Here is a 20,912-nt window from a genome sequence, read left to right as displayed (position 1 = left end):
AGAACAAGACAAGTATGTCCACCTTCATCAGTTTTATTCAACATAGAACTGCAAGTCCTCGCCACAGCATTAAGACAACATAAAGAAGTAAAAGTCATCTAAATTGGTAAGGAAGAAGTAAAACCTTCACTATTTGCAGATGACATGACACTATATATAGAAAACATTAAAGATTCCACCAAAAAGCTACCAGAAATGATAAATTTAGTAACGTTGCAGGATATAAAATCGGTGTACAGAAACCTGTTGGATTCCTATACATTAATAATGAAGCAGCAGAAACTGAAAATAAGAAAGCAATCCTATTGGGATGCCTGAGTGGCTCAGTGGTTTAAAGCCTCTGCCTTCGGCTCAGGTCATGATCCCAGGGTGCTGGCATAGAGCGCTGCATCGGGCTTACTGCTGGGCAGGGAGCTTGCTTCCTCCTCTCTCTCTGCCTGCCTCTCTGCCTACTTGTGATCTCTGTCTTTCAAATAAATAAATAAAATATTTTAAAAATAAAAAAAAAAAAGAAAACAATCCTATTTACAATTGCACCAAGTACATTAAACATCTAGGAAGAAACTTAACCAAAGAAAGACCTGAATTCTGAAAACTATAAAATATTGATGAAAGAAACTCAAGACAATACAAAGAAATGGAAAGACATTTCATGCTCATAGATAGGAAGAGCCAAGACTGTTAAAATGTCCATACTACCCAAACCCATCTACAGGTTTAATCAATCCCTCTTAAATACCAAGAGCACTTTTCACAAAACCAGAGCAAATAATCCTAAATTTTTTAGGAACCACAAAGGACCCCAAATAGTCAAAAGCAGTCTTGAAAAGGAAAAACAAAACTGGAGGTATCACGATCTAGATTTCAAGTTGTATTACGAAGTGGTAGTGATTAAAACAATATGGCACTGGCATGAAAACAGACACACAGATCAATAGAATAGAACAGAAAGCCTGGAAATAAACCTACAACTAATCTTCAACAGAGGGGGATTATATATACAATGGGAAAAGACAGTCTCTTCAACAAATGGTGATGGGGAGAACCACAGCAACAGGCAAAAGGATGAAACTGGACCACTTTATTTCATCATACACAAAAATAAACTCAAAATGCATTAAAGATCTAAATGTGAGGCCTGAAACCATAAAAATCCTTTAAGAGAGCACAGGCCATAATCTCTCTGACACTGGCCACATCAACACAGTTCTAAATGTCTCCTGAGGCACGAGAAATAAAAGCAAAAATAAATAACTGGGACTATACCAAAATAAAAAGCTTCTGCACAGCAAAGGAAGCAATCAACAAAACTAAAAGGCAACCTTCTGAATGGGAGAAGATATTTACAAATGACATATCTCATAAAGGGTTAGTATCCAAAATACATAAAGAATTGACACAACTCAACACACAACAAAACCAAATAACCCATTTAGAAATGGGCAAAAGACATGAAAAGATATTTCTCCAAAGAAAACATACAAATGGATAACATACATGTGAAAAGATGTTCAACATCACTTATCATCAGGGAAATGCAAATTATAACTACATGAGATTATCACCTCCCACCTGTCACAATGGCTAAAACAGAAAAGCACAAGAAACACCAAGTATGAGCAAGGATATGAAGAAAAAGGAAGCCCTGTGCACTGTTTTTGGGAATGCAAACTGGTACAGCCAATCTGGAAAACAGTATGGAGATGCCTCAAAATGTTAAAAATAGAACTACTGTATAATCTAGGAGTTATACCACTGGGTATTTACCCCCAAATACAAAAGCACTAAGAAAGGGGATACATGCACCCTTATGTCTATTGCAGCATTATTATAATAGCCAAACTACAAAAGTAGCCCGAACTATGGAAGTGTCCATCAATAGATAAATAAAGAACATGTGGTATATACATGCAATGGAATATTTTTCAGCCATAAAAAATAACAAAATCTTGCCATTTGCAACAACATGGATAGAGCTAGACTGTATTAAGCTAAGCAATAGAAGTCAAAGAAAAACAAATGCCATATGATCTCACTCATTCCATATGTAAAATTTAAGAAACAAAACAAATGAGCAAAGGGAAAAAGAGAGACAAATCAAGAAACAGACTCCTAACTATAAATAACAAGTGGGGGGCATGGGGGATGGAGAGTAAGGAGTATGCTTATCATAAAATAAAGTGATAAAAAATTAAAAAGCTATATAAAAAGTTAAATTATACATGTTTAAAAAATTTTTTTAAGTTTACTGTGCTTCCATTTATGAAAGTAAATTTTACTCTTTGTAAAGGAAAACAACCTAGAATTGTACAGGACTATAATTTATAAATTCTTAAAATGAACAATAGATTATGAAATATTTACCATGTATTTACATAGTGTTTTACTTGATCTGTACTATTTGCATTGTATTTCTGGAATAAATATGACAATTTATGTACTTAGTATTAAAAATTATTGGAAATTTAGGCTGTTTCTAATTTACAGAACTATCATATTACAAATTTTACAGATCTCTGATAATTTCCTTGGGTTTTGTCATCTGTAAATATAATTAGCATACAATTAATGTCAATTAATATCCTCATCTTGATTTCTTAAAATGTGAATTAATAAAGGAAGAAAAATGGAGTCTTATGAAACATACGAGGGAATGCTTTCCAGGTTGTATTAATTCATGATTACTCTTCATTGGATATAGGTCTGTTGGTACCTAATTACATCATCTTCCAACCTATATTTCTCCACCTTTCTACAGGTATATAAGAGACTTTATTACCTATTATCTAATGTCCAGCTGCACCATTCTTACAGAATCTATTTCACCTGTGTTTCTAGTACCCTATCATAAAAGCATAAGGAGGCATCGATTGTTCCAAGTGAATTCACACAGGTTTTCTGTTCTAAAGGTTATTAGAGAGAGATGAGGCAAACACAGGTGCTCCAAGGAAATCAAAGTGGAAGCACTGCTGCAGCAGATAGGGCAGAGCTGAGAAGCAGAGGTTGTGCTGAGAAATAAGAAAGAATCAGAACAAGGATAGTTAATTACAAGACCACCAGGATTATATCATCATATACTGCTAACATGATATATACTCTCAGCTTAAGCCATTGAGAATGACTTGAAGGAGAAAAGGCCAAAGTAAAATTGACATATTTAAGTAATGGTACAATATACCTTTGGAATATAATATTTTTTAATGTTAGTGATTGATTGGTTTAAATGTTAGCCTAATAGCGCCCGTCATTAAGGTTGTGTGTCTATAATCCGTAAGCAGTGGGGAAGAACAGGGGCATCTCCTTGAGTTCCTTAGTCAGGTGTACATTGGTATAAACCACAAGTCAGCAGTTTTTCTGTAAAGAGCCAGTAAATATTTAATAAATATTTAATCTTATGGGTCATATGGTCTCTGTTGCAGCTATTCAACTCTACCGTTGAGGCCTAATAGCAACATTGACAATATGTAAATGAATGGACTCGGCTGTATCCAGTAGAACTTTACTCACAAAACGGGCGGTGGGCTAGATTTGGTCTATAGTTTGTTGACCACTAGTGTAAACACCAAGAGGTAAATATCTAGCATAAATATCTAGGTAAATATCAGTGTTGCTTGAATATGTCCTAAAATCCCAAATGAGCAAGGAATATTGTGTAGATGAATGCAATTTTACTTTCCTATGATATCACAGGAATCACATTTTCATATTCAATGAACTCAATATACAGTTGAACCAATTTTTCTATATATCATCAAACCTTGAGGATCACCCACCTGTGCATAATCACCAAAAGGCTGAGAATAAGAAATGCACTTCTCCAATGTGTGTTGTGATTCATTTCCCTGAGAGATTGCATCCAGAATATTGCTTGCAATTCCAGTCTTCTGCAGAGTGGTTTTACTTGCAGGGGCTAAAGTTAAATTTCAATATTTTTAGCCAAAAGTTGTTTTGTTATAAGTTATAAACAAAGTACAAAACTCATTAATTCAACATTAATTCAACAGATTTTCATTTGCCTCCATATAGCTATAGTTCTTACCCCCCAGGGGGAGGATATACAGTATATGATGTTGTCTTGTTCATTTAAAGCAACTGAACATGGAAGTTTGTCCAATGGATAGATAATTTTGATGAAAACATTTTTAAGATACATGTCTAATCTCTAAAAGAAGGCAAACAAAATGTAAACTAATCCTTCTTATTAATGCAATAGTTGTAACCATCAATTTTAGACCAGGTAAAAAATGCAGTGGGTATAGAGGAAGGACATTAAATCTTTTTTCTGGCTCTTTTAAAAAATTACAAATTAATGTCGAGGTACAAGAGGATACTTTATAAAATACAGAGCATATATATTATTTCATTTCTTTTAACTCTATTCTTTTTTCCCCAGAGGTAACAGTTTAGAATTTATTTTCCCAGATTTACTGTATGCATTTACACATTAAATATGTACACATAAGAATACATAGTTAAAAAAAGAATACATAGTTTTAAACAAACATAAATGGAATCATTTGAGGCACACACTGGCTTTTTCTACTTAATTTGCTTTAGAGATAATTTCATATTAGTACATGTAGCTCTCCCTCAACTATAGCAAAAAGTTGTATTGTATTCCATTTTCTGATGAACTATTTTTTTTATTTAACCATTCCCCTGTTGAGGAATATTAAGGCACTTTTCAGTTACACTATTGACAACCAACATTGTAGTGAATATCCTAGTGCCTCGAACACACATTTGTGATTTTCTCTTAAAACTATATTTAATAATTTACCTTAATTGAAGGCCTGAGAAAGTCTTCCAAAAAAGTAAATAAGAGTTCAACTTCTGCTTATTATCATTAGCTCACAGTTTTGGGGGGATAGTTTGCAAATATTCTGGATATATGAGATATGTAGAGGTTTAAATCTCTATTTTAGAAATAGATTTGGAATACAAATGATTCTATATGTATTATACAGCATTATACTATTGCCAATAATTCTCTTGCCAGATTTTCTATTATGATTCACTAATTCAATAAATTTATTATATTCTTAATAAAATATTACAAAAGATGTTTCCTTAAATAGTTAAAATACATTTTAAGTGTCTTACTTTTAGTTATTGTTTAATTTAAAGATGAGGTCATAATTTAGGCTTTCATGGCCAATAAGCATTATTTGCTTCCATTTAATTAGAGTAAGACTGATTATGGAAAGTATTTAATAAAACTCCAAAATATTAATACTGAGCTCTTACTTACATGATAAGCACACACTGGGCAACACACTTGCCAAGTTCAGGTATGGATTTTTACTGAGCCGTATTTCTTTTGGTGGTTCTCCCAATAGTGAAGTCTGATTCTTAGAGGCCACCTATTTATCAAAAATTAAACAGTAGGTGTTTAATCAGAGGTACAGGAAAATATAAATGCAGAAAAAGTAAAGAAATACTTACTCTTCAGTAAATCTAGTTTAGTGTAGTAAAAATTTGTAGAACCCAATGTTTGAACATATGAAGTTATGGAGTATTTCTGGATAGTGATTAAAATGATCACACTCCACTTATTTTTTCAATTAGTTTTTTTTTTAAACTACCCTAAAACTTTAGAACTGAAAGAGAATTAAAGGCATTCTTGTAAATTCTTTTCATTGGAACTAGGAGAGAATTAGTTCACAAGAAAAAACAAATCCCATACCTTATTTCCAGAAATACTGTTATTTACATTGTCCTACTAGGATTTTTATAGTGTATGGCTACAGCCAAATGATAAAGGAAAGCTTACACATTTCTGGTTCTAAAAGTAATACCAAACAAAATAAGTGGATTTAATAAAATCCAAATCCACATTTAGAAGATAACCCTAGAAATTCACATTTCTTGAAAATATATCAGTAAATTTTATATAATTAAGTGTAAGGGTTCTAGCATTTAACAGAAGAAAAGGGCTGATTCTTCAGATCATTTTGTTTTGTACTGATGGAATTTTTTACTTTTCAACTCTCTGTTAGTAAAAAAAATTTTTTTTATATAAGACAATTTAGGTTACTATAATTAAAGCTAGAAGCTAAGTTTTCAGTTCTAGTTAATTTTTGTTTTGTTCCCTGAACAGAATGAAATATAATATCAAGTGTTTATTTCTATATTCGAGAAAAAACTCAATAAACAACTCCTTTTATTTCTTCCTTATCTGGTCAATATTATTGTATTTGGATTGAGAAATCTGTCCTGTACATCTTCATAAGACTCAAAGAAGTCCAGATTTGCTTGTGATAGATAAATCACAGATACAGATGTATTTATTCAAAGATGCTTACTGAATGTTTACCATTCAGTGCTGTGGTAAGCATTGATAATACTAAAATGAGTAGGACAAGAAGACTACCACTAAGAAATTCACAATTAAGGGGCGCCTGGGTGGCTCAGTGGGTTAAAGCCTCTGCCTTCAGCTCAGGTCATGATCCCAGGGTCCTGGGATCAAGTTCTGCGTCGGGCTCTCTGCTCAGCAGGAGTCTGCTTCCCCCTCTTGCTGCTTGCCTCTCTGTCTACTTGTGATCTCTGTCTGTCAAATAAATAAATACAATCTTTAAAAAAAAGAAAAGATTCCCAGTTAAGTAGATATGATAGCTCAAAAGAAGTCTAAGATGGAAACATAAAATTCTAGGTAGGAGCTAACACCATTACATATTTGCCAAAGGAAAATGTATAGCATGATGGAAGATGGTGGCCTAGAGAGAATTCAAAGACTGAGAAAATGTAGCCAGGAAGGTACTCTAAGATTTTGTTTTTAAAGTACTTAAATTGCCAAGATAATCAGATTCTATCCTATCAGGGTTCTCAACTCTAGCTATGAAAGAAAATCACTTATTAAAAAAAAAATAGAGTGTATCAATAACAACAAAAAAAGCCCTGGGCCAAATGGCTTCACTGGATAATTCAATGAAATATTTATTTCTAATTTAAAATCAATTAATTAATATAGTGTATTAGTTTTAAAGGTAGAGTTTAATGATTCATCAGTTGCATACAATGCCCAGTGCTCATTCCATCAAGTGGCCTCCTTAATGACCATCACACATTTACCCCATCACTACCCCCACCCCACCACCACTTTCCCTTCAGCAACACTGTTTCCTGGAGTTAAGAGTCTTTTATGGTTTGTCTTCCTCTCTGATTTTGTCTTATTTTATTTTTCCTTCGTTTCCTCTATATTCATCTGCTTTGTCTCTTAAATTCCACATATGAGTGAAATCATATCTTTGTCTTTCTCTGATTATTTCACCTAGCATAACACCCTCTAGTTCCATCCATGTCATTGCAAATGTTGAGGTTTCATTCTTTTTGGTGGCTCAGTAGCATTCTACTGCCTATGCAAATGTGTATACACACACACACACACACACACACACACACACGCATGCACACACACACACACACACACCCCACTGCTTCTTTATCCATTCATCTGTTGATGGACATCTGGGCTCTTTCTATATTTTGACTATTATGGACACTGCTGCTATAAACATTGGGGTGCATGTGCTCCTTCGAATCACTATTCAATAAAACATTTAAAGAGGAATTAATGCCAATTCTTTTCAAACTCTTCCACAAAACTGAAGGAGAATACTTTCAGCATTGTTCTAGTACCAAAGCCAGAGAGACACCACAAAAAAGAAAGAGAACCACAGATAAATTTCCCTTATAAATATTGGTGCCAAAACCATCGACAAAACACTAGCAAACCAAACTGAGTAGATTATTAAAGGGATTATACATCATAACCAACTGGGATTTACTCCTAAAATGCAAGGACGATCCAATGTACAAAAGTCATTCAGCATAATACACTATATTAACAGAATGGAGAAAAAAAAAACACAGTCACCTCAACTGATGCAGAAAAAGCATTTGACAAAATTTAACATGCTTTCATGATTAAAATTCAATGCACTCAGGGGACCTGGGTGGCTCAGTCAGTTAAACATCTGCCTTTAGCTCAGATCATGATCTCAGGCTCCTGGGACTGAGCCCCGCATTGCACTCCATGCTCAGCAAGGAGCGTGCTTCTCCCTCACTCTCTGCTGCTCCCCCTGCTTGTGTGCTCTCTCTCATTCAAATAAACAAATAAAGTCTTTAAAAAACAAAATAAAATGAAACACACTCAGCAAAGTTAGCACAGAAGGAAGCTACCTTAATAAAACAGAAGTTATATATGAAGTCAACATCATACTCAATAGTGAAAGACTGAAATCTTCCCCTCTAACATCAAGAACAAGACAAAGCTGTCTGCTTTCACCACTTCTGTTCAACATAATATTGGATGTTTTAGTCAGAGCAAATAAGTAGGAAAAAGAAATAAAAGACATCCAAACCAGAGTGGAAGAAGTAAAGTGATTTCCGCTTGCGAATGCATGAAAACGATAAGTGCTACATATACACAAACTGTTAGACTAAATGAATTCAGCAAAGTTGCAGGATATAAAATCAACATACAAAAATTAGTTGCATTTCTGTACACTAACAATGAATAAAAAGAAAATTAAGAAAGAATTCCATTTACAACAGAATCAAAAAGGATAAAATATTTAAGAATTAACTGAACAAAAAAAAGGAGTGACTGAACCAAAGAAGAAAAATACTCACTAAAAACTACACAACATGGCTAAAAGTGATATTTAAGCAGAATCTCAATAAAGTGAGGGATTAGCCATGAAAATCCACCATGGTAGCTACTAGCTACACATGACTACTGTCCACATGGTAGCTACTAGCTACACATGACTACTGAGCCTAAGAAATAGTAGACAATTTAAACTGAGATGTATGTGGAATGTAAAATATATACTAAATTTCAAAGAGTTAGTACCAAAGAATGTAAAATATCTTAATACTTCAGTGTATATATCCATTTTGAACTAATATTTTGAATATGCTATATTAAATATAGCATATAAATATTAAATATTTATATTTAATTTGTTTTAAAACATTTAAAATGTTTAAAAAAAAAAACGGCACCTGGGTGGCTCAGTTGCTTGAGTGTCCAATTCTTGGTTTTAGCTCAGGTCATGATCTTGGAGTCCTGAGATCAAGCCCTGTGTAGAGCTCTGTACTCCGTGTAGGCTCTGCTTGAGATTCTCTCTCTCCCTCTGCCCCTTTCCCAGCTCTCTAAAATAAATCTTTAAAAACATTTTTTAAAACATTGCTGGATTAAAAAGACATAAATAAAAGGAAAGTTATCCCATGTTCTTGGATTAGAAGACATATTGTTAAAATGTCAGTATTAACCAGAGTGATGTAGAGATTCAGTTTAGTGCCTATCAAACTTCCAACTTTTTCTGCAGAAAAAGAAAAGTCCACCCTAAAATACATGTGGAATTTCAAGGGACCCCAAATAGTCAAAACAATGTTGAAAAAGGTGAAAAATAGGAACAAGAACGGAAGGCTCATACTTTGTGATTTCAAATTTACTATAAAGCCACAGTAATCTCAACAGTGTAATACTGGCATAAAGACAGACATACAGACAAATGGAATAGAATAGAAAACTCAGAAGTTAGTCCCTGCATATGTGCTTAAATGACTTTTGTCAAAAGTGTCAAGATTATTCAATGGGGAAAGGACAGTATTTTCAACAAAAATGCTGACAAGTCTGGATATTGCATGTGAAAGGATAAACTGGATTCTCACCTTACACCACATACAACAATTAACTCAAAGGTCAAAGACCTAAAATGCAAGAGCTAAAATTATAAAACTCTTAAAAGCTTAGGTAAAATGCTTCATGATACTGAATTTTTCAATAGGTTTTTGGGTCTGACACCAAAAGCAGAAGCAGAAAGAGAAAAAGAGATACAGAGAGAAAGAAAGAAAAAAAAATGTAGATCATATGTAGAGCTAAATATAGATCACAAAACAAGTCTGAACAAATATAAGAATATTGAAATCCTATCAAGTATTCCTGTGACCACAATGGTTTGAAACTAGAAGTGAATCACAGCAGGGAAACTGGAGAATTCAGAGATACATAGAAATTGAACAACATACTTCTGAACAACCGACAGGTTGAAGAAATCAAAAGAGAAGTCAAAATTATCTTGAGACTAATGAAAATGGAAATATAGCATATCAAAACTTACGGAATATAGCAAAAAGCAGTCCTAAGAGGGAAGTTTATAGCAATGCCTACAAAAAGAAAAAAAAAATCTCAGACAACTTAACATTACACATCAAAGAACTAGAAAAAGAAAAACAAACTAAGCCCACAATTAGCAGAAAGGGGATAATAATAAAGATTAGAACAATCCATGAAAAAATCCATGAAACCAAGTGTTAGGGTTTTGAAGAGATAAATAAAACAGAAAAACCTTTAACTAGACTAACCAAGAGAAAAAGAGAGGATACAAATAGTTACACATGAAAGAGGAGACATTAAAACTGATACCACAGAAATATGAAGGATCATAAGAGACATTACCAAGAAACACACGCCAACAAATTGGATAACCCGGGGAAAAAATGGGTATATTCCCAGAAACTTACAACCTACCAAGAACAATCATAAAGAAATAGAAAATCTTATCAGACCAAGAGTGATATAAGAAGTAATCAAAAACCTCCCAAGAATGAAAATATCAGGACCAGATGGTTACACTGGTGAATTCTACCAGACATTTATTTAAAGAAAAATTAATGCCCAACACAGCCAGATAAGAACTCTGCAAGAAAATAAAACTACAAACCAATATCCTGATACTGGGATATCAGGCAAAAGTCCTCAACAAAATATTACCAATCCAAATTACAACAATACATTTACTGTATACAACTGTATACAATGATACATAGACTGTACGTCATGATCAAATGAGATAGCTCAGAAATAAACACACACATATATAGTCAAAGAATCTTTGACAAAAGAGTCAAGAATTCACTATGGAAAAGGACAGTTTCTCTTATAAGCAGTGTTGGGAAAACTGGATGTCCACACACTAAAGAATGAAATTGGACCAGGATCTTAAACTATACGTAAGAATTCACTCAAATTGGATTAGACTTAAAGAGAAAACCTGAAGCCATAAAACCCCTAGAAGAAAATAAAAGGGAAAATTTCCTTGACATTAGTCTTGGCAATGATTTTTTGGACATGACACCAAAAGTATGGGCAACAAAAGCAAAAATAAACAAGTGGGACTACATCAAACTAAAAAGTTTCTGTACAGCAAAGGAAACCATCAACAAAATAAAAAGACAATCTATTGAATGAGAGAAAACTGATACAGCCATTGAGGGAAACGGTACAGAAGTTCCTCGAATCATAAAAAATAGAACTACCATATGATTCAGTAATCCCATTTCTGGGTATATATTCACAGGAAATGAAATCACTTTCTCAAAGGGATAGTGCACTCCCATGTTCACTGCAGCACTATTCCCAATAGCTAAGACAGGAAAACATCAGTGCTCTTTGATGGATGAATAAAGAAAATGTGTGTATATACCCAGCCTTTAATAAGAAGGAAATCTTGTTATTTGTGATAACATGGATGGACCTTGAGGGCATTATGTTAAGTGAAAAAAGTCAAATAGAGGGGCACCTGGGGGGCTCAGTGGTTAAAGCCAGCCTCTGCCTTCCACTCAGGTCATGATCCCAGGGTCCTGGGATGGAGCCCCGCATCTGGCTTTCTGCTCAGCAGGGAGCCTGCTTCCCTCACCCTCTCTCTGCCTACTTGTGATCTCTGTCAAATAAATAAAATAAAAAATCTTAAAAAAAAAAAAGTCAAATAGAGAAAAACAAACACCATATGATCTCCCTTATATGTAGAATATAAAAAAGAAAGCAGCAGCAGCTCAGATACAAAAAGCAGATTGTTGGTGTCAGAGGCAGTGTGGGCGAAATGGGTGAAAAAGTCAAAATGTACAAACTGCCAGTTATGAAATAAATAGATCATGGGGATGTAATGTACAGCATGGCAACGATAGTTAATATTACCATGTTTTATATTTGAAAGTTGCTAAGAGAGTAGATCTTAAAAGTTCTCACAAGAAAAAAAATTATAACAATGTACGGTAATGGATGTAAACTAGACTTTTGGTGATGACCATTTTGTAATACATGCAAATGTCAAATCATTGTTTTATACCTGAAACTAATATGCTGTATGTCAATTATACCTTAATAAAAAAAATTCTTAAAAATGCAGGTCTAAAAACCTAAAGCCATGTTAAACCAATTTTGTCCAGCAAAGTCAAAAATGTTGTTACAATTCTTGGAAAACCTACTTGAACTGGTTCAAACCCCTACTGTCAGAAAGACACTTCTACAACAGTCTGTTCCAGTGCTCACCTGGGGTCTGCTTAACTATGTTCAACCTTTTCTTTGTTTGAAAGCTTTAGCTGCTCTTTGTTATATGAAGCCTAAATTCGCTTTATTGTATGTCATACTTATTGGACTAGGTCTGCCTACTGACGAAACACAAAATGCCATGTGACTAGTCTGAGGGTATGTTTCTTTAATGTATATACAGCTGGTCCTCCCTTTCTGAGTTACATGTAATCATTTCCCTCAATTCTCTCCCCAGAACCTGTTTTCCAGGCCTTGCGCCACTTTGGCTGTTTTCTTCCTGATAGACTCTGCCCATTATGTGAATCACCTCAAATCAAGCTTTTCTGAAGATCTGGTGCTCTCTGTCCAAAAAGACACAGCATATTCATATATGAGTTCTATTTGTTTAGTTTTCAATAACCCAGGAAATTAATACTGCAGGTAAATTTTTAAAATTTATTCTAGAAGGATTCCCTTAGCTTTCTCAATGAACAGTTGCAGAACCTTCTATCCATACTTGCTGCAATGACTCATTGACAGCAAAAACGCCTCCAAATTCAGTATTATTGACATTTGAAAATGGCCAACTAAATGAATTTTTTGTCCTCACATGCTGCTTATTTTTTTTTTAAAGGATTTATTTATTTATTTGACAGACCAAAATAACAAGGAGGCAGAGAGAGAGGAGGAAGCAGGCTCCCCGCTGAGCAGAAAGCCCAATGTGGGGCTCGATCCCAGGACCCTGGGATCATGACCTGAGCCGAAGGCAGAGGCTTTAACCCACTGAGCCACCCAGGCGCCCCTCACATGCTGGTTATAACCTGAGTTTTATACTACTTACATGCTAAAGGGTATTTCAGGGTGTGAGTAAAAATTAAATGTACTTTATTCTACCTATCAGTTATAACATTTACTGATGTCACTGGCCTAAGAATCAATAAAATAACTGGGTAGAAACTTACAGAATTAAAAGAGAGGTTAGATTCTTTTGTGCAGACCAGAGTTTAATAAATAACTTTGACATTTTTCAGATAAAAGAAAATTGGTCTTGCCTTCAAATATTCCAATATTACCTTAATTAGCTATAGAGTATACATTTAAAGTAGAAAACATATTTTGAAGAGTATTAACTTAGAAAGCATCATAAATAATATAAAATTAGATAAGTATTAATGATACTCTTAAGCTTTATCCAAACTATAAAATTTTGAACTCAGTTTATATTTCATTTCTAAAATATCAAGCATTTTTGAGTATCTTGAACTTTTTGGAAAAGCAAGTATCTATGATAAAGATTCCGTATTTAAATTATTTTAAATAACAGATTTAAACTCATTTTACTCAAATTATCTTATTTACAGACGAACTGGTAAGTAATGAAGCAAAGTCCAAACATGAGCTAGCATCACTTATCAAAAGATGGATTTTTGTTTGTTTATAATAACAGCACTTTGGGTTTTTTTTTTTTTTAGAGTGCAGTATTTTCTATTTTGAGAAGTAAATGCACACTATGAAAAAGTCATGTCCTTGACATATCAATTACCTAGCTTATAATCCATATTTATATACTCAAAGTCTATTATTAACTCTCTTTGAAATTTAAAAATTAAGAGGCTTTAGGATACTTCATTAATTATACCACATGTAAAATAACCCCCAATTTAAAATCTTCTAAAATTAGAATTTAAGATATAATTTTAAAAGAATATACATACCTACATATATTCCTGAATAGTATCTACACACAGGCAGTATACACGTGTGTGGGGGTGGGGGTGCATGCGTCCATGCACGGGCGTGCACAGTTTTCTTACCCCTAAACTTATCTCCGTGCCTCTTGGCTGACTTTGCTGTGGCTTATGGTGTCCCGTCAGCAAGCCTCCAGCAGTAAGGTTTGGAAAGCTCTGAAGATAAGCCTGTGACCCTGAGAAATTTCCTTCTGCCTTCCCCGCCGAGGCTGGCTGTTTCTCCTGAGTATTCCCATGGCCTGGCCCAGCTTGTCCAGCAATGTGCTGATTTGGAAAGAATGGTAATATGCCCATGCCAGCTGTTATCGTTGTTGGAGTTGGAATCAGATTAGATGCTGTAGGGAATCACAAATACAAGAAGCTTTTGGTTAGACACGAGTCATTCCCAACAGTCTGATTTTGTTAACTTATGGGGGAAATGTGGAGTAGTCTATTCTGTATCTGATAGAGAACAGTTACATTCAGAAAGCTAAGTTAGTGGTTGTAAAGCAGCAGGTTCCTATACGGAAAAACAAAAACCTCTATCAGCAATTGTGCTTTTCTTATTTTTCGACTTCTGGGATAATATCAAGGATATTTTTTAATTCCAAATTTTAATTGTATATTTTAGACCTTGAGAGAAAATGTATGTATTTTTTGGCACTTGAAGTTGTATCAGGTGCCTTTTTTTTATGCTCGATCACTGAAAATTGCCTGCTTCCATATTTGAAGGGAATAATTAAATCAATTGTCAGTTAAAAAAATTCTGACACTTAAAAATCTAATAATACATTTAATCAGCTTACTCGCACCAGTTCATAATAGCTGACTGTGCGTATCTTTTCCCAGCTCCTGAATTCAGTGGGCAACTGGCTATGAGTTGTAGTGTTCACACAAAGAACTCCAAAGATGCTGTAAAAATCAAGACTCTTCTTTTTAAACCTAGAGAGCTGGATTTTAAACATCAGCACACCGCTGTTTAAAAAACATCAATGTTTGTGAATAGATACGCACCAGATTTAACACATGAAAGTTTTACATTTTTATTTACAGGAAATAACAAAAAATTCTGGAGGAAATTAAAGTTTTAATAGGAAAAGTCTGACCCATTCTACTTGTAAAAAATCTCTAGTTCAAAATCAAGAGAAAAGAGCTGATTTTGATAACTACTTTAAGTCAAATTTATATTTTATAAATTCACTATGCAAATTTAATTATTTCTAGTACTTAATATTTAGAGGCAGTTACTTAAGTTCTTTTAGCAATGTATTTATTTGGACATTGATTTTTTTCAATGTTCTTAAAGGAGTGCACGCTAAGGCAACTGGCCTATTATTTAATCCAACACAAATAATAAACATGGGCATAAGCTTTTGGTGATACAAAATTTAACTTTTAGAACAGGCCTCATCATACCAAAAAATTTCTACGCCTGTCTGTATCCTAGTTCAGCTTTCACATGGTCAATTCCAATAGTCAGAACTGATGGACTCATTTAATCGTTTGAGTCATTGTTTTTATGTCAAGGTTAAATATGCTATCCATATTCAACTGACTTATTATTATTATTACTGGTGGTAATAATAATAATCTTAAATATTGTTAATATTATAAATATTAATATTAAATAATAATATGCTTTTCACAGCATAATCACCAAATTTCAATTACACTTCACATGAAAGTGCTTTTCAAAGTCACATTCAATTAAGAAATCTTGCTAAAATATACCACATGCTCTTGTTTTTCTAAAAAATAATTGTTTTAGGTGAACCACGAGAGACTATGGACTCTGAAAAACAATCTGAGGGGTTTGAAGTGGCGGGGGGGGGTGGGAGGTCGGGGTACCAGGTGGTGGGTATTATAGAGGGCACGGATTGCATGGAGCACTGAGTGTGGTGAAAAAAATAATGAATACTGTTCTTCTGAAAATAAATAAATTGAAAAAAGAAACTGTTTTGTTTAAATTCATCATCTTTTCAGAAGCCCAAAGTACACATGTCATCATTTCCTTTTTCTGTTTGGAGATCACATTCAAAAAACTATTATAATCAAGTAAACCATCAACGCATACATCAGAATACCACATATTTCCTTGAAAGCTTAGGGTTTCTTATTCAGGCAAAAATTAAATGGGTATCTCTGTAATGTGTTGTCGGCCCAGCGGGCAGCATGTCAGTCTCACAGGGATCTAGGTCTTTGCCTCATGCTGCTGTGAACCTTCATCAAATATTAAAGCATATCCAACAGGGAAAATGTGATCTTGGCATAGAAGCGAGTCCATCAATAACTTATCAATAGTTCTCTAATATTAAAAATAGAAAAGGCACGAGGGCTCTTAAAATTTTAAATGACTGACTAAAACTCAACTTTGACCTTTCTGCAAATAAAAACAGGATATAGGTAAACCACCCTTAAGTCTCAAATCTGTTTACGGACTTCTCAGTAAATGCGTATCATTTACTTTTATGTGCTTCTCCATGATGACCCAACTCTGTTTTCAAAGGAAGTGCTGACCCTATCCCTACTGCGGTTTGAAGCACCACGGCTGGGGGATCTCCAAGTAAGCCGGGTTTCTGCAAGACAAGAAAAGAGAGTGAGACTTCTGCCCGTGGCCGCAGGGTATTCTCTCATGAAAAGGCTACACACGTGAAAAGTCATCAACAACAGGGCCTGAATCTAGAAAGGGAATGAATTAGAAAATAAAAAAAATTAACTCCAGACTTACGTTATTAGTAGGAATATTCTCAAACTTCAGTAACTGTTGCTGCGCCAGGGGTACATGAGAAAGATTCTGAAGGAATAAACTGGAAGTATTACCCAGAACTGTGCTCTGTGAAAACGAGAAAGCATTCTGTTAGTTCGACTTGGGAGAGCTGCTTGTCCTAGAACCCAGTCCACTTTAAAGTGCCGCTCTCCAGCTGATCTGAGCAAAAGCAAGAGCATCTTAATATTCCATTTTCCCACTGGAGGCAATGCTACTTAGTTCTTTTAATAATACACAAGATGTGACCGTGGAGTCACGAAACGAACTCCACATCCTCTCCATTTTGTGCCTTCATCCTTCCTCCTCCCCTCATCCCTTTTTGGCTTTCAGGTCAAGGTCATTTCATCATTTCTTTCTTCACTTAATCATCCAACAAATATTTGTTGAGCACTTTCTCCGTGCCCGGCACTGTGCCACAAAGTGAGAAATGCACAATGCGACCTGCCCTCATGGATCTTAGAGGCTCCTGGGGAAGGGAGACATTCATTAATTATAAACACATGGAATTATACATGGTGACAAGCAGAGCAAAGAAACACAGGGGAGCTAGGAAAAGACTTGGAGACTTAGTTAGATGTGGTAAGTTCAAGGAAGGTGTCCCTGAGGAACTAACTCTCCCATGGAGATCTGAAGGCTGTGGGGAAGTAACCAGGGAAGTCTGGGGGACTCAGATGGTGGTTGGGTGGGGAGCATTCCTGGCTGAGGGAACAGCAGGGGAGCAAAGACCTGAGGAGGAGGAGAGCAAGGTCCTCTGAAGACCTAAAGCTACCCGCCCCCCCAACCCCCACACTGGGACACCCAATGAGCAGGAGAGGCTGCGACCCAGCTGGCTTAGGCCTTCCGGGCAAAATTAAACATTCTAGTCTTAATTCTAAAATAAAGAGAATTATTTATTCTCTGACAATATTAATACTCTGAATTCCCCTCCCATGTCACACTTCACATCTTATTGTAATTCACATTTCTTTTCTATATGTGTTGAAGTTCTCTAAGAACAAGGAATCGGAATGGTTTTGTTCTGTGCTATGGCATCAGTGACCGGCAGAGTGTCCAGTAGAGGTCAGAGTCCCAATAAAATCTGGGGAGTAATGGGATGAAAAAAGACCCTACAATATACAAGGTCCTATGTTAGATTCTTTTTTTTTTTTTTTTTTGAGGTATACGGATACAATGCATTTTAATGTATTCTTTTCCAAGAAAATAAGCAAATTCTTATATAAACTTTCACGTATATAAAGTTCATATTTTATCTATTTTTTCCCCATCCTCAAATCTATGTTAGATTCTAATGAAAACTAAATAAAAGATAAACCTGTGCTTTAAAAAGTTGCATTTAGGACTGAGATGTTCATTTACTCCACCGCCACCAAACCTCCATTAGGGATTCGGCTGGACTTGTAATCAGGCTCCTACACAGACACAGCCTTCAGCAGTACCTGACTGTCATGAGTACATTTGTATATACAAATGCATCCTAAAATATGAATCTGAAAAAGGTTAGAGAGTTATTTTTTATTCTTACATGAATTATTTGTATATAGATTACATTTTAAGAATTAAGAGTTTACGTTCACTTATTTTTTTTTCTTTCTGTAATACTTGGAGTTAAGACCCCAGAAGTCTTGTTTTTAACCACTTATTTCTACAAAAATATACCACAAAACACACCTCCTTCCCTTAATCCCCTTTAATCAATGCCCAGAAATCAATAGGTAAAACTACACTGCTTTGACCAGCTTAATTTGATCTCAGGTACTCAGTATGTTTTCAGGTAGCTATAGTTATTACTAAGGATTTGTTTAAAAAACAAAATACCTGTTTAACTTCAGGAGAATTTTAAACTTTGGGAACAAACAAATGAGTCACTCCGAGTTGCAGTACTCAATGTTATTTATATACCTGATGTGCTTTATTCAAATGCAAAAACGCGGAGGAGATGGATGGGTTCATCAGATGGGGCAAGCTGTGAGGTGTTCCGAGAACTGCTTTAAGAAAATAAAAGTAAAAATTCAACTTTATGATAGACAGAAACAAACTCCAAAAGGGGCCAATAGTATTTTTTTAAACTTAACAAATTCATCCAAAGTTCAATGATAAACTGACCTTGTCATTGCACAAAAACTGGTGAGGTCCCTTCCTTGTGACTCAAACCTAGAATTTTATTTAAAATTCCAACACCTTCTATCATCATAATAAAACACCAAACCTAGCCTTTCTTTTCTCTAGCGCTTAGAGCAACAAAACTAGTTCCATCTTTTAGTGAGTATAATTCTAACTGAACTCGTGTTATTTGCTCAGTATTTTTATTAGGTGTTTGAGTATTATTCTGGCAGGGTGGGGGAAGGAAGGGCAAGATACAGACTTTTCCTTTAAAAAGCCTACAATCCATTCAAGAAGAGAATATATGCACAGAAAAAATATTTACATAATAAAAAGAAATATGAGCATCATAGTGGATAGAAAGAATGAATGGTGACCACACTTTTTTTTTTTAATCAGGTTTGCCTGAGCACAATACCAGAGTATGTATCACAAGAGATGTCTCCAGAGCATGGCTCCGTCATTTAAGTATCTAACTCTTGGCTTCAGCTCAGATTGTGAGCTGAAACCACATCCAGCCCTGCTCTGGTCCTCCCCACGTATGCACACTCTCTCCCTCTCTCAAATAAATAAATAAATCTTTTTTTTAAAAGGCAAGGGGATGTTTTCAGAATAAATAGTATATAGACAAAAAGGGCCATGAGATAGAAAATATATGAAGTAATTTCATCTAATTACTATAAATCAACTGGAAATGGTCAGGCATAGAAAGCACTTCAAAAAGCATTTAATTTCAGGTCCCCTGGCTGGCCCAGTTGGTGGAACATGTGACTCATGCAACTCTTTATCTCTGCGTTGTGAATTCATGCCCCAAGGTGGGTGTAGAGCTTACTTTTTGTTGTTGTTGTTGTTGTTGATAAAGATTTTATTTATTTATTTGAGAGAGAGAGGGCAAGCAGGGGGAGCAGCAGAGAGACAGGGAAAAGCAGGATCCCTGCTGAGCAGGGAGTCTGAGTCTGAGGCAGGGCTTGATCCCAGGACCCTGGGATCATGACCTGAGCTGTAGGCAGCCACCCAATCCACTAAGCTACCCAGGCACCCATAGAGCTTACTTTAAAAAAAAAAAAAAAAAAAAATTGCGTTGTCCTATTTTGAGGGAAAAAAGGAGGGAGGGTTAAAATATTAGTGCCTTTAAAAAAAAGCATTTAATCCAATGACCAAAAATATTTGGATATTATATATGTAATATATACCATCTCTACAAGTTTATCCCATGTTTTCAAAAGTACTTTTTTCAAGTTTTACTACTTGCTAAACCAGCCTATTTCATCTTTGGAAAAATGACCGTTAGAAATTGCTTTCTTTAGAATGAGTCCATTTCATGATTGGTGGTAGGAAGATTAGGTCATTAGCACTAGTTGTTTATAAAGACAGACCATTTATTAACAAAGAGGGATAAAGATGGCATTTCATAATGATAAAGGGGTCAATTCATCAAGAGGATACAACAGTCTTAAATGTGCTTCAAATAACAAAGCTTTAAAATATGTAAGGCAAAAATTTCTAGAACTGACAAAGTAGACAAATCCACAGTTATGGTTAGAGATTTCAACACCACCTCCTCTCTTTTTTCAGTTAGTCACTGTATTTTGTTACAAAACATTAATATTTTTTCACAGTTTTTAATGAATACAGTATTTCCCAGTTTAAAACTACCACCACTGAAATCAAAACACTTTGAAAATGTCTACAGTCTCACATCCACTGCCCTTATCCTTAGCTCTTGGCTAATCTCCCATGGCGCCCCAACCTCCCCTTCTCAAGAAGGCTTGAACAGTACTATCAATCAACAATATATACAAAGGACTATAATATATAATAATATATCCTACGAATAAAAGGTTGGTTTACCATTGAAAAATCAATGTAATTCATCATGCTAACAGACCAAACAAAAACAAAAAATACATATGATCATCTCAGTTAATGGAGAAAATCACTGTATACATTCCAGCAATTATCACAACAAAATTTCTCTGCAATATAGAAACAGAAGGCA

At 34.8% G+C, this 20,912-nt stretch overlaps 1 protein-coding gene across 1 annotated transcript in view; it reads right to left on the bottom strand.

Moving 5' to 3' along the window:
* RAVER2 (ribonucleoprotein, PTB binding 2) overlaps nucleotides 1-20,912 on the bottom strand; it is a 90,886-nt gene that overhangs the window by 23,571 nt on the left and 46,403 nt on the right. Inside the window, exons 6-11 of the mRNA XM_044238378.1 lie at nucleotides 18,713-18,795; nucleotides 16,775-16,879; nucleotides 16,511-16,622; nucleotides 14,134-14,402; nucleotides 5,252-5,363; nucleotides 3,774-3,910 (exon numbers count right to left, since the gene is read on the bottom strand). Of these exons, the coding sequence (XP_044094313.1) occupies nucleotides 3,774-3,910; nucleotides 5,252-5,363; nucleotides 14,134-14,402; nucleotides 16,511-16,622; nucleotides 16,775-16,879; nucleotides 18,713-18,795 (818 nt within the window). The remainder of the gene's footprint in view (nucleotides 1-3,773; nucleotides 3,911-5,251; nucleotides 5,364-14,133; nucleotides 14,403-16,510; nucleotides 16,623-16,774; nucleotides 16,880-18,712; nucleotides 18,796-20,912) is intronic.

The sequence above is a fragment of the Neovison vison genome, chromosome 2 (assembly GCF_020171115.1).
Source record: "Neovison vison isolate M4711 chromosome 2, ASM_NN_V1, whole genome shotgun sequence".
In the NCBI taxonomy this organism is placed as follows: Eukaryota; Metazoa; Chordata; class Mammalia; order Carnivora; family Mustelidae; genus Neogale; species Neogale vison.
Note: the sequence above shows the minus strand (reverse complement) of the source record. Positions and strands in the feature narration are given on the sequence as shown.